This window comes from Medicago sativa, chromosome 3 (genome assembly GCF_051527215.1).
Source record: "Medicago sativa cultivar Bolivia chromosome 3, Bolivia_mono, whole genome shotgun sequence".
Lineage (NCBI taxonomy): Eukaryota > Viridiplantae > Streptophyta > Magnoliopsida > Fabales > Fabaceae > Medicago > Medicago sativa.
Window position 1 is genome coordinate 58,785,403 of NC_140751.1, and position 14,602 is coordinate 58,800,004.

The 14,602-nt window shown below is 31.0% G+C and overlaps 2 protein-coding genes across 2 annotated transcripts; both read left to right on the top strand.

The window, feature by feature from the left end:
* Nucleotides 1–112: 112 nt before the first annotated feature.
* Nucleotides 113–2,229, top strand: LOC146938635 (uncharacterized). Its single transcript, XM_085752543.1, has 5 exons — nt 113–348; nt 430–522; nt 675–779; nt 1,234–1,587; nt 1,855–2,229. The coding sequence occupies exons 1-5, from the start codon at nt 259–261 to the stop codon at nt 2,005–2,007; spliced, it is 795 nt and encodes a 264-aa protein (XP_085608669.1). The 5' UTR covers nt 113–258; the 3' UTR covers nt 2,008–2,229.
* Nucleotides 2,230–4,664: 2,435 nt separating this feature from the next.
* Nucleotides 4,665–6,488, top strand: LOC146938636 (uncharacterized). Its single transcript, XM_085757861.1, has one exon. It carries the CDS (start codon nt 5,484–5,486, stop codon nt 6,156–6,158), a length of 675 nt encoding a protein of 224 aa, XP_085613987.1. The 5' UTR covers nt 4,665–5,483; the 3' UTR covers nt 6,159–6,488.
* The last annotated feature ends 8,114 nt before the right edge of the window (nt 6,489–14,602 follow it).

The following is a 14,602-nucleotide window of genomic DNA, read 5'->3' on the forward strand; positions in this document are numbered from 1 at the left end:
AACTAATGAAAACAAAAATGATTGAAGGTGTATCAGCGGCAAGACAACAAACTGTGAAAACCAATTTAGGGAAGTAAAATTTCATATTTGTTTCAATGATAAAATATTTATCGACGTGTGATGACAATTTCTTTTTTTTTGTAGAGGAGGTTCAATATTCCTATTGAAGGAGAGAAAGCAGTGTTTTCCCGCATTAATGATGCTTGGAGACGACAAAAATGTTTTATCAAGAGAGATCATTATCTGAAGTATCCCACTATGAAGGAAAGATTAAAAAACCGTCCTGATTGCATATCTGAATGTCATTTCAGAAAACTGTTGATATTTTGGAAACATAGTAATGTCCAGGTAAGGTAGTGTTTAACTCAATAATGTCATTTCAAGAAAATGTTGATATAGTAGATAGCGATATCATTTCTCGTATTGCAGACCATTAGCGAAAAAAATGCAGCTAATAGGAAAAAACAAAAGTTTATGCATCGTGTGGGATCAACAAACTTTGCTAGAATTCGAGCAAAATTGGTATGATATTTTTATTATGTGTTTTTGTTTTTGTAATTTGGATTGTTTTATGGACTTCAGTAACTAGTATTTCATTTTTATTATATTTTTATCATTTCTTCTATATCTTGTTAAGTAGTATTTTTCTTTTCAATATATGATTACTAATGTAGCGAGAAAAGAAGGATGGAGAAGAAGTAACCAAAGCTGAGATGTTCATTGAAACTCGAAAAGGCCGAAAAGTAAAACAATTGGATGCAGAAACACAAGATGCAATTGTAAGTTAAATTTTTCCATCATATGATATGTTCTCTTAGATCGTTTTTCTGTATGTGTGTTGGTTTGAGATTTGGTGAGGGGATGGCGTTTTTGGTGGTTTGGGTGGGTGCTGATGGCTGCTATGTTTTTCTGCAGTAGCTTCAGTACTTGTTTCATGGTGCCATTTTTTGTTTTACTCTCAGTGTTGCTTCTCTCCTCTTTTGGCTCCCTTCTGTTTTGGTGTGTCCCGTATAGTTCTGTCTGTTTTAGTGCTGGCTGTTATGCAGGTGTATGCGTGAGTAGACCATGTTTAGGTGAATAAGCTTAATTGGTTTGTTACCTGGGCTACTGTTTGTGCTAGTTTTTATTTTCCGATTCAAAAGTTATTCGTCGTGAATAATATTTGTTGTTTAAATAAAAGTTATGTTCAGCCAACAACTACCAACAATTTAATCTATCTATGTTTGATATTAGGATAAACTTCAAGAATCGATTAAAATTTCAACTGAAGCTGGAGAACAAACATTTGAGTCATTGCTTGGGAAAGAAAGGCCTGGTAGAGTGCGGTGTTTTGGAAGAACTGCCACACCATCAATGTTAAAGAGAAATGCTGAAATTGCTTTAATGAAAAGGCAATATGATGGTCAAATAGCCGAAATGTCACAGAAGATGGGAGCAATGCAATCACTTTTGAAAAACATATACATGCAAAATAACCCGCATTTAAGTGAAGAAGATGTAGATAATATGTTGAGACATGTTTTACCCAATGGTGATAGTCCAGCACCACATTCATCGACATCAACCTACGCTCCTACTCATCAAAAGGTATAAATTAATAACATTGTGTTCTTGTTGTTTCAACTTTTTAAGTTATAATTGAATGATGATATATTTATATCATGAATTTGATGTTAGGATATTCAACTATATTTGAAGTAGATGTATTAGATTTTGTTCATTAGTTAAGGATCAAAGTGAGATTAAATATGAACCTAGTTTATCCATTTTATTAAAATATAAATGAAAGTTTAAAGTGTCATTTTTTTGGTTGGTGATTATTTTACTTTGTTATTACTACTTTCATAATTTTAGGTTAGAAACAAAGATAATGATCAAGATGTTGATCCTCAAGATGATCAAGACCCTCAAGATGATGATGATCCTCAAAATGAGCCCCAAGATGATGATTTTAATGATATTGACCAACTTGAAGAATTTGATGAATTTGGTGAAGACCAACCATGATTCAAGCATGAAAAGATGGAATATTATGTTTTGTTTTTTGTAATGAGATAATGTTCACTATAATTAGTTATAAAACTTTGATGTATTTTGGAAGTCTACATTAATGTTTGGTAACCCTATTGTTATTATTAGATTATAATCTTTTGAATTTATGAATGAATGTACGGAGATGTCATTATTAAGTACTTTAAGGTATATGAACAATTTATGAGATTTATCTAATTGATAATATTGCATAAAGTATAATATCATAGCACTCTATAAATGAAAAAAAAAAAAGAGTATAAAGATGTATGACTCTAATTGTTAATATAATTATAGTGGATTAAAACAATATGGTATGGTTTTTTACACTATAGGCAACAATTTTTTAAACTACAGGCAAAGTTATATATGTCTTATCTGTTCAAAACTGTGGCTTGTTTTTACATTTTATGCCACGGTTAAAACAAATTGTTTCAATACATCCGTGGCGTTTTCATGTTTTTGCCACGATTTTCATGCATTGCTAAGTTGAAACTGTGACCTAAAAGAACCTCTTAAACTGTGACCTATTCCCAATAATGCAATGGATTGGTCATGCCGTTGCCTAAAGTACAAAAAACCGTGACATATTGAATAGGCAACGGGCGTATATACCATGCCTGTAAAATCGTGGCCTAAACGTTTAAGCAACGGTTATCGGGGTTCTAGCCACCGTTTTCGGTCGTTGCCTAAGGCGAAAAATGTTGTAGTGTAAATAAATATTGCAGAGGTATAAGGTATTAATCCTATCTGCATTGCACTATATACATGCAAGATTATTTCAAACTTCAATGGCAGCAATGGTGGCAGCCATGCAAAGACGTGGTTATCGAAAAATGAGACTTAACCATTTATCCCATTATTGGATAACTTTGACTATTTTAATTAATTAATTAATTTACAAGTGAGTATTATGTAACCGGTTTGCACGTTAAGCTCAGTTCGTGTGATATGTGCGAAAAAAACCTTCGCACCATATAGCACTACTGTAAGAATAAACTTAAATATTAAAATTAAAGTGTAACATACACAAATGTCAAGTTTCTTACTTTATCATTTAAAAAGTGTAACAAACTAGACGAGTGTATCTATACTTTTCCATTATCCCAATTATACAACTAAACAACTTTTTCTATAATAAATAGTGTTTGTCATTTGATAAGTGTTTGTCAATGTGAGATTAAGTTGTTTGTGTCATTTTTATCTATACTCTATATGCAAGGTCCGGAGTTCAAACCCCAGCCACCACCAAAAAAAATAACACAAACACCCGCTCTATTTTTTAACTAAACACTAATCTCCTTTATTTTCTTATCAAATTGACAAACACTTCCTTTATAATATAACACGGTTTAAACTGTTACATAAAATCTCACATTATTCATCTACATTATAAGTTCCCTAAACGATGTGCATCAACTAAATCTTTCAAAGGTTTTCCTTTTCTTTGATGATAATGTCAGCGAGTTGTTTAGTGATATTTTATAGTCAAATGTTAATCATAGAGTTAGTGATTATGTTAGTTTATGGGATTGAACCCTGGGCCTCCTTAAAACTCTTTCAATGCCCCTTAGCACTCTAATCAAGCTACCTATGCAGGACAAGACTAGAGAAAGTTGTTTTTTCACCAATACAGATATTCTCATTCCACCGGCAGAGCATACCTTAATCATAGGGGATCAATCATTTTAGGTAAAAATTATCAACATCTTCGTGTATGAACCATCAATAATCATCTAATGTAACCTTGATTGTTCACTAAAGATAGAAGCGATGTAACTTTTTTTCAAACTCAGCATAAACTCAATTTTGGATTTGCATACTATAAGGCACTCAATGTAGCTTATGTCATGAGCATTATCTTACTCTCGTAATAAAAGAATAATGATTAAGCCGATAGGAAATGATCAATACATACTGTCATTGTTGATGCACAAAGCAACATTTCTCCTCCTTTCTAAAGAGCAGCAGCCACAGAAGCATTCACCGCTTGTCCCACATTCATGGATAACATCCATTCCAATTTAGAGCATCATGGTCGTTTGTGGCAATTTTGAAGGAAAATAGGAAGGATATTATAACATGATCAAATTTAAGAATAAAGTACGATTGAAACTTAAGGTGTGATAACATGATATGATATCATAATTATAGGTGATTATAATATAATATAATCATTTCATATAGGTTCAACATGAACAAGATGAACAATGAATTTTGAGGGCTGAATTTGAAAAGCTTCGTGGTGACGTTAATAGGTACAAGAAGAACAAAGACTTCATGAAATAGCTTCCACAAATGTTGCATGAAGTGCTAATGGCCTTCTTGTCCCTATTCACCTGATCACCATGAAAATTTTCAATCTCTAACCCTAAAAAATTCATTCCCTTCTTGTTCATTTTGAGCCTAGATGTGAAATAATTATGTTATGTTATGATCACCTATAATAGTGAAAAGAAAAATATAACCTTATGATCGAATTATGGAAAACATACTAGAAGAACAGATAGATATGTAATTTTTGATATGCAAATTCAAAGTACAATTGTTGTGATGGAGAAGGGAGGAACATTTAGTGTTAGGTGTGATCTTCCATTTATTTTATCAAATGGAGAGGATCCTAACCCTATAGATGTAGGCTCATGCTAATGGCTTGTCTATTCATTTATTAGGTCATGTTTTCATTTAGGTTTTCATTCATTTCCCAACCCTAGTCAACAAACTCATTTTCTTTCAACGTAACAAATTAATAACGCGTATAATTAATTTTCCTTTTTTCGTGTGAAAAAAACAATATAATTATTTTTCCTTATTTTTGGTGTGAACAAAACAATATAATTATTTTTCCTTTTTTGGTGTGAAAAACACAATATAACTATTTTTCCTTAGTTAATACTATAGTCTAATCTTTATCTTTGACTTTTTTTTTTTGACTGAATCTTTGACTGTTTCTATGTATGCTTTGAGGATAATAACAAGTTGAACCTCCTTTCATGAGAATAAATATAACAGATTTTTAAATATAAGAAAGGAGATTTTAGTCAAGTTTTAGAAAATAATTAAATCTATTTTATATAATTACCCTAATTTAATAATTTTTTTTAAGGGCTAATTGGTAATAATGTTAGTGACTTTTAGAAAGGCAGGTTTTAAAAAAAATAAAAATCTTGATCTTTTTTGTTACACCTAGAAGATTTTTTTTTTTTTTGGATAATAGAAAGATTTGTTTTAAAAATATATAGAAGAAAGATTTGTGTTAAAAATATAACGAAGAAAGATTTGTTTTAAAAATATATCGAATCTTATTTCCTTAAAAATAGGGTATTTTATACTATATATAGGTTAAAAGCCATTAGGGTTGCAGTGAAAAACATATCTAATACTTTTATTCATTGAATTTTTGTTCCTTTGTTTTCGATCCACTGCTTTTGTTTCGAAGGAGTCTTGCTATTATGATGAGAAGGGATGAAGTATCTGCGAGAAAGAAGCCATCACCATCACTGCTTTTGTTTCAAAGGAATCCTGTTATGATGAAGAGAAAGGATCAAACACCTTTGGTTGATCTTTGTGTTGAGAAAGCTATTGATAATGTAAAATACCTTGGAGATGTTAGTCATGTTGATCATCATATGCTTGAAAGAATCTTGCCTCACTGCACACTTGACCAGTTGATGCATATTGAGAAGTCCACTCAAGGGATGGATTTGGGCCCTATAACAGATAAATTGTGGAAAAAGTTCTTTGAAAAGCAGTTTGGTGAAAATTGCACTAATGAAGTAGTTAAGAAGATGAAAGAAAAAAGAGTTTCATTCTCATGGTTTCAGCTGTATGAGGCTAAGGTCAAAAAAATGGCTCAGACTGAGAATGAAGCTGTTGATCGACTCGCGCAACGCTACAAAGAAGAAGATGCAAGAAAACAAAGCAGGAAAATAAAATCATGCACCAAACTTCCACCCAGTAAAAGAAGATCTTGTGGAGATGATGGATCTGGACACAACTTGTCAGTGAAGAGCAGCAACATAATGAAGAAGTCAAAGAAGGATTTCCTTAATAGTTTTGAGGTCAAAAATATCACAGCAATGAAAAGGAGAGGAATTGGTTCAACTTCCAAATATCTAACTTTTTAAGAAGGAAATTTTAGGGTCAGGCAATGAAGATAACAATGCTATGCATCATTATTTGCGTTTCGATAACAATGCTATAGTTTCATTGTAACTCTTACTTTGATAAGTGTATTCTATTGAAACTCTTTGTCTCATTATTGTTTCAATGAATCCTGTATCATATTCCCAAAGTAATCCACAAATCAGCAAGAACAATAAACAGCTCGAATGTTATTTGAAAATTCATAATTAGTGATCACTCAAGAACTTTATTTGGCATTGATTTCACAAAAAGCACTGAATGGACAAGTTTCATCACTTACAGATATCTTCATGGTTGAATTTCTTATGGCATGTTGTGATACACAACATATGTCATTCACTTTGAAAATTGTGGTTCACCTCTTTATTACTAGCATGTGAAGAAAGAACAATAATTTTCAAGAGTGCTAGGAAAGTTACATCACATAATACAACTATTTTGTATAGACAGTACATTCTGCAATTTTAATTTCATGAATCAAGCTTATTTAACTTTTATAAATAGAGTTATGTTAGTGTCTTCAATTAGCTACAATCATAATAATAGGATTCAAATCCAATAATGGAGTACTTTGTATCAATATGATCAACGACCTTTACAATTAATAATAGCAGACGCAGTAACAGTTTTCGTTGAAGTTTTCTACATTTTGGATCATACTGATTAATTACGGAGCTCAATTCAGTTTCAACATAGTCTGCTTTTTTCTTTCTGGCTTGACATTCGAAAGATTGTAGAATACAGGCCAATGATGATAAGTTGACGAGAGCAATCGAGTTGAATCAAGTCTAACTAGGAAAACAACGATCAAACATAAGCAAACCACATTTTTCTTTCAGTTAAAGACGAATCGTTTGATAGAATTCAAGCTCAAGTTCTAGCTCGAACAATCTTTCACTTTACTTATGACAGAAAAAATGACATTTGTTTTCAGTAAGTGAATGTTTATACTTTGTAATTCATCTATAGCATGAAACAGAAACCACATCATATTTCTAGTTCATTCACCAAGATCATTCGATTATTTATACTTTGCAACTACACAACCATCAAGTCATCAAGGTCGTTCAATTATTTATATACTTTTTTCTGCTACATTGCCTAGAAGATTGAAACTACACCTCAAATATGATGGAATATAACGCCTGCTATGAGCTAGATAGAAAAGAGATTCCTGTGAGTTATTTGGAATGACCTTAGATAGATAAATTAGATTATTCATTTTAGGTTGCTTAATGTGTCTTATTTCATTACCTTGTCTGTTTTACTCAGTGCAAAACACATAATGATTGCACAATATAAATCATGTTGATTTCTATTTTTGTACATTACTAACAGTTTATGGAAATATAAACATAAGAGTACATAAAACTTGCCTGCAAGCGATTAGAGATATTAGAAAAAATACTAAGCTTGAGTACAACTTAAATACGCAGAGTAGTATTGTAAGTTGTAGAATGACCTTGCCTCACTCACTGAAATTCAGTCCTTGTTACTACGATTAGACAAAAAAAAGTGGCTAAGTTTGAATACCTTAACTTAAATCCTATGAAGCACTAACGTTGGAGACGATTTCGACATGTTAACACCAGTAAAAGTTGAAAAAATTGTATACATGAATGTAACCACGTGGATCAGTGTTGTGTCAGAGTCTGACGACACTGTTTACAATATAGAGTACTAAAGAAGAGAACAAAGCAACAAAGGCGACTTGAGACTGGGTCTAAGTTACAATTTTGGAGGTTTTTTTTGCCTATTCACTCAAACATGTTTATAAAACTTCACATATATATTCCTTATCTGGTTGGTGATTTTTGAGTTAAAATCTCCTTATGTTTTCCTTTCTATCACTGCTGTTTCCAATCATTAAAAATAAATGAATGGTGGAGATGCGCACTAAACCTCATCCAATGAAAACTTCACGGGAGAGGATCCACGCCCACGCATGTCAAGAAAAAACAATTATCCTAATTATTTGAAAATTACATACAGTAGGATTCAAATCTAATACATACACATGTATATTACTTTGTACCAATATGATCATTGGTATTTTCGTTTAACAATAACAAATTTTCGCTTCCTTAAAAAAAAATCGCTTAAGTTTTTATACATTTTTGGACCATACTGATAAACGAGGAGCTCGATTCAGTTTCAACATAGAAGGCTTTTTTCATTAATGCTCGGCGTTCGAAAGATTTTAGAAATCGACAAATTATGATAAGTTCCCTAGAACAATCGAGCTAAAGCAAGTTTACTTGAAAATCAATGATCTGACAAAAGCAAACAACCATTGTCTTTTAGTTAAAGATGAATCGCTCTGAAGAACTCGAGTTCAAACACTAATCTTTTCATCCAATGTATAACTTCTAACTCACATTTAAACTATGAAAATTACACTACATAATGGAATTCTTTTTTGTAGGCTGCACATTCTGCAATTCTAATTATACAAATAAATTTTATTTTCATTTTTTATAAAGAGAGTTATGTAACGTGAGATGTTGTGTTTGGGGACGCTATAATTACTTGAAGAAGGATATTCAAATAGATTCAAACACACTAATTAATTAACTTTGATTCCAAGGATATATTGAAATAAAAGTAAAAAGCTGAAAATGAATATCAAGTAAATAGTACATCACCTATAGGTATCATTTCAATAGAAAGTAGATTAATGATAATTTATTCCACAACTTCACTACCTAACAATAATAACTACCACAATAACTGTTTGTTACAGAATAAATTAACATAGAAACGGTCATAAACAGCTCTTTAGGTAAAATTATCAACATGGCATGATCTTATCCAGGAAAGAATAACATATTGTCATGAATATATTCAAGTAACAAATCAACGTGTATGAATCAACAATAATCATGTCATGTACCTCGATTGTTGACTATAGCCAAAAGCAATGTAATTGTTCTTCAGCTGCAGCATGGCTAGAAAAATAAGTACTTTTAATTTGAGTCCTTATTAGTGTATTGTCATTGAAGTTATTGAGTCCTTAATAGATACTTTTATTAAAAAAATATAAATAAGTGATGTATATACGTGAGGTCTGTTTAAGGAGTCTCTATTGGTGTACTGCCATTGTTGATACTCTTAGTACTTTCATCCGAAGTAATATATTATATGTGTATTGGGATTTGTCTTTTATAGGGAAATAAAACTTTTAGCTTCTTAAAGAAAAATCCCTTTAATCATGTAAGTATAAAATCAACAATAGAATAAAATAAATCAATCGATAATATTTTTTTTTTGAAGAAGCTAAATTAATCCACTTAAATTGACATCAGAGATGATCAAACCCGAGATCTTGAGGAGGAACACACTCCAAAATCCAAAGTCAATATCACCAAACCAATCCAAGTGGGTTATTGTTTGACAATACTAACTTTGAATGTAACTTAAATTTCTTATATATTGCATTTGAAGATTAAGTTTTTCTTTAATAAATTACACCTTTAGAAACTTGGTCCCCCCAATATTTAAAACCTGGCTCCGCATGTAGCTTCGTTCAATTTCATTAGTATGGTTTGAAACATCTAAATATGTTCCATTTCATTAGTTGATCTGACCCTCTCAATTGAAAATGGTAGGCCTTCATTTTAAGGGCTGGAATCAAAGCTAGGCTTCTCAATAATAGTAGAAGCTCACTTCAAACCATTGACAATTTATTGTTAACCAACAGGAAACAAAACAAAATGAAGATCATACAAAACATAAGTGAATAAGATGAAATGGAAAGGAATGAAAAATGGATCAAAGACAAATTACTTCTGCCTTGTGTGAGAAAGAATGAGAAGTACAATTAAAATGGAATAAAAAAAACCTAACTTGCTCACATTAACACCTTGATATCTATCAAAGTTTTCCTAACCATTCACTAAAACTGCGTTGGGTAGGTGGCAATCTGAGGCTATTTACGATTTGACGATGAAATAGAACCCGATCGTTGAGCTGAATGATGGAAGAAGATAGCTAAATAGATCGGCTACTGACTGCTTCTTTCTTTTTGTCATGAGTTTTTGAAACCAGTTATCAGGAACCCTACTTACTTACCAGACCAAAAAAGAAGGTTTATTATTTTTTCCACCATGTGCAGTACGCATCTTCTTTTTTTTTTTAATTATCGTTTGCACCGTAATTTTTTTTTTTTAAAAGTCAAAATAGAAATGATATTACCAACAAAAAAAACACTCAACATAGCACAAGATGTACTAGAATACCGGAGTTACAACATACTACATGTAAAAGCTTATAAAGAAAAGAACAAAAGAGAAAGGGCTTCTGTTATTCCTCTCATTCCAAATTATCCATACACTTGAAAACCATATTAGCAAAATAGAACGCTGTAATTTATATTTTAACTTTACCAAACTGCAACAATTTATATTTTAGCTTTACCAAACTTCTCTCTCGCACCCTAAAATCCGAAAAACTAACATTTTGTAATTTTTTGTGGTTTTTTGTTCAAAATCATCATATATTTCAAGCATTTTTAATCAGCAAACACAAGGTAAAATCTCATTCCCTTGACTTCTCAATTTATGGGTCCAATTTTTTTTTCGGGTCACGGAACCTGTTCGGATTGTATTTACCGAACTAGATTGTTTCCGGTTCATTGACCATTTCTACTTTAAGAACGAAAAAAAACTAACTTGTATTTTGGACAGATAAAAATTGTTTGTTTAAAAACTCTAAAAAAAAAATTATTGTTTGTTTAAAAGAATATTATTGAAAGTTGTATTTTGCCTATGATATCCTTAGTATTTCATACGTTTTGTTTAGGTTTTGATACTTTTGGTAAAATTGAACTTTTAATTAATATTACTGCCTCTTCATTAAAAAAATTAAGATTATAATTATTTTAAAAAGTTAATTTTGTTAACAATTACTTCTTAGTAAAAAAAAATAGTGATTATTTAACTTGAATACGTAGCCACCTTAAATATAATGTAGTTAGGGATGTCTAAATCCAAACACCAAAAATAATTGTTAAAAAGACCCACATCGGATAAGAGATGGTCTTGCAGTGTATTTATAAGTGGGGGCAATCTCACCTCACAATCCGGTTTTGTGGGGTTGTGTTAGGTTCAAGCACGATTTCTAAGATGGTATCAGAGCTTGTCGAATTCAAAGGCTATCTACATATCCAGGCACCAAGCCCAAAGAGTTCTGAGCGTGAGGGGGTGTATATATTGGGAAAAACCTAATAAGTCCCATATCGGATAGATAAGAGTTTATAAAAGAGGATGCACTTCTCACCTTATGAACTGGTTTTGTAAGAATGAGTTAGGACTTAAATTTCAACATGGATAACCGGCTTATGATGTGAGGATTGCCCCTACTTATAAACACATTGGCAGGTTATCTCATAGCAGATGTGGAACTCTTAACAAAAAGCAAACTGATCCACAATAAAACTGCAAATCAATAAAAAAAATATCGAAAATCGCAAAAAAAAAATAGTTTTGGATGATGTTTTGTCAAAGCCGCTCAGATCGGGTTTCAAATCACTTTTTAAAACTAAACTAGATCGCACAAATAAATTTAATACTTGTTTATTCTTTTATTAGTATTATATATTGCATTAATCTATTTCTTTTTGGTTTTAAATTTTATACAAATGCATTAATTTAATCTATACTACTACTATTGCATATGGTTCATTCAATAATGTTAATTTTTTAATATATTTTATGTTTCATTTTGCATAAAACTTATTATTTTAGTGTGCATGTGTAATATTAATGTTAATAAAAAAATTGCATGCTACATTTTGAATATCCAAAAACGATCCAAATTAATAAGACTTGTCATATGAAATATGAATTTTATTCACAGTGAATTTTATCCGATCCATATTAATAAGACTTGGCATAAAACAAATTGCCTATCTATGACATATGAATTTTGAAGGATTAGATTACTACATTGTTTTTGTTTTTGGCGCTAATATTTTGTTTGTTTCCGCGAAGCCCTTCTTTCAAAGTAAAAAAATATAAAATTCTTCAACAGTGAAATCTTATAAAATAAAGCTTAACCCCTAAAGCTATTTCTAACCCTAATATTTTCCCCTCATTTCTCCCTCCACTTTTCTGAGCCATTGGATCTTGCACATTTAGGCATCATTCAATTTTAGTCATTGATCATCTTACTTAATTAATGTCAGCCGAGTTTTGTTATCAAGTTTGCTATAATTTTGGCCATCCGAATCCTTATTATTTTTTTTTGAATTCCTATCCTCCTTTTTTTTATTCCTATCCTCCTTTTTTTTCGAATCCTTATTTTTTTTTAATTCCTATCCTCCTTTTTTTTTATTCCTATCCTCCTTTTGGTCGGCCGAATCTTATTATTTTTTTTTGAATTCCTATCCTCCTTTTTTTTTATTCCTATCCTTCTTTTTTTTTTTAAGCAAATATTTTCTACACTTTTAGGTTTGCAATTATTTAACATAACAAATTCCATCTAAAAAAATGCATCGCACCAATTTTATTCCTATCCTCCTGCCTTTTTTTTGCGAAGCAAATATTTTCTACCCTAATCTATCCTTATTTATTAATTTTGTTACGTCTGCAACAATTTAACCTAATTTTTTCCCGCTCATTTGCTTTATTAGGTTTGCAATTATTTAACCTAACAAATTCTATCTAAAAAAATGCACCGCACCAATTTCATTCCTATCCTCTTGCCTTTTTTTTTGAAGAAAATATTTTCTACACTTATTTGATGTTGCACGTTTGTTCTAGAAACTATGAGCATATCAATGTCACGTTTGATGCCTTCTATTTCATACTTTTTTTCGGCTACCCTAATTTCCATGTAAACTTGGTTATATATACCTGAATTATTGATAGGATTACCGAATTTTCTTTTATAATATTTTCAGATGTCATACATTTTATAAAGTGTTTTATTTTGTCTACTATGGATTATCACGTGTTATTTTTTCATTGTTACCTATTATACATTGCATTTTATAATTTGTACGTCAATCCATTTAAAATAAACCCGAGCGGAGCACGGGTCAAAAATCCAACCTTTTTTTTTAAGAAAATATTTTCTACACTTATCCTTATTTATTAATTTTGTTACGTCTGCAGCAATTTAACCTAATTTTTTCCCGCTCATTTGCTTTATTAGGTTTGCAATTATTTAACCTAACAAATTTCATCAAAAAAGATGCAATCCACCAATTTCATTTCTATCCTCTTGCCTTTTTTTTGGTTTTTGAAGAAAATATTTTCTACACTTATTTGATGTTGCACGTTTGTTCTAGAAACTATGAGCATATCAATGATCACGTTTGATGCCTTCTATTTTATACTTTTTTTCGGCTACCCTAATTTTCATGTAAACTTGGTTATATATACCTGAATTATTGATATTGATAGGACTACCGAATTTTCTTTTATAATATTTCAGATGTCATACATTTTATGACGTGTTTTATTTTGTCTACTATGGATTATTACATGTTATTTTTTCATCGTTACCTATTATATATTGCATTTTATTATTCGTATGTCAACCCCTTTACAATAAGCCCGAGCGGAGCACGGGCCAAAAATCTAGTTTATCTATAAAAGTTAACCCGAAAGCTTATTTTAGCTCTAATCTTAACCTAAACCCTATTGCCGAAATTTACTGTTTTAACCCTAAAGCTTAATTCCGATTTGTTTAACCCTGTTTTTTTGCAAGCCAAATATCGTATTGTTCCTAATCGTTTCCTACTAAACAAATAAACATAAAAAAAAAAAAAAAAAAATCACTCCTATTAACAAATTGTTCCTATCCACTCCTATTAACAAAATATTATTAACAATAATAATAACAAATCTGTTGCATATCCACTCTTATCTGTCGCTACAGTCCTTCTTAACAAATTCCACTCCCATTTTTCTATCCACTCCTATTTTTTTGACAATACAGATCGCTCCAACCTTTATTAACAAAATTAACAAAATTTTCTTGCATTAATTTCGGTCATTCCTGCCAACTACCCACTGATCCATTAAACATTTAATGTGGCCTTCCATATCTCTCCATGCAGCAAGTGAATTTGTATTCCACGAGAAGTCTCTCCAACTCCCCAATTCATTGTGTACACATGTCACCATGATTCAAATTCATTTTGTCTATTAGTCCGGTATAAATAGTGGCGTGCACATACCTTTGTGGTACAGTTAATCTTAATGGATTTCCATACAATTTCTGTTCTAATCAATCTAATCATGTTTCATTGAATATATTTGGTTCTAATCAGTTGCTTGGTGTTTTTTTGTGCAGCTCCTTTGAATCTAAATCCAGTCACTGATTTTGACAAAATTGTGAATGAATTACGACTTCAATACAAAAGGATTTGCATTCAGTTTCATGTTAGGGATGTAAGAATGCAACAATGTCGTTTTTT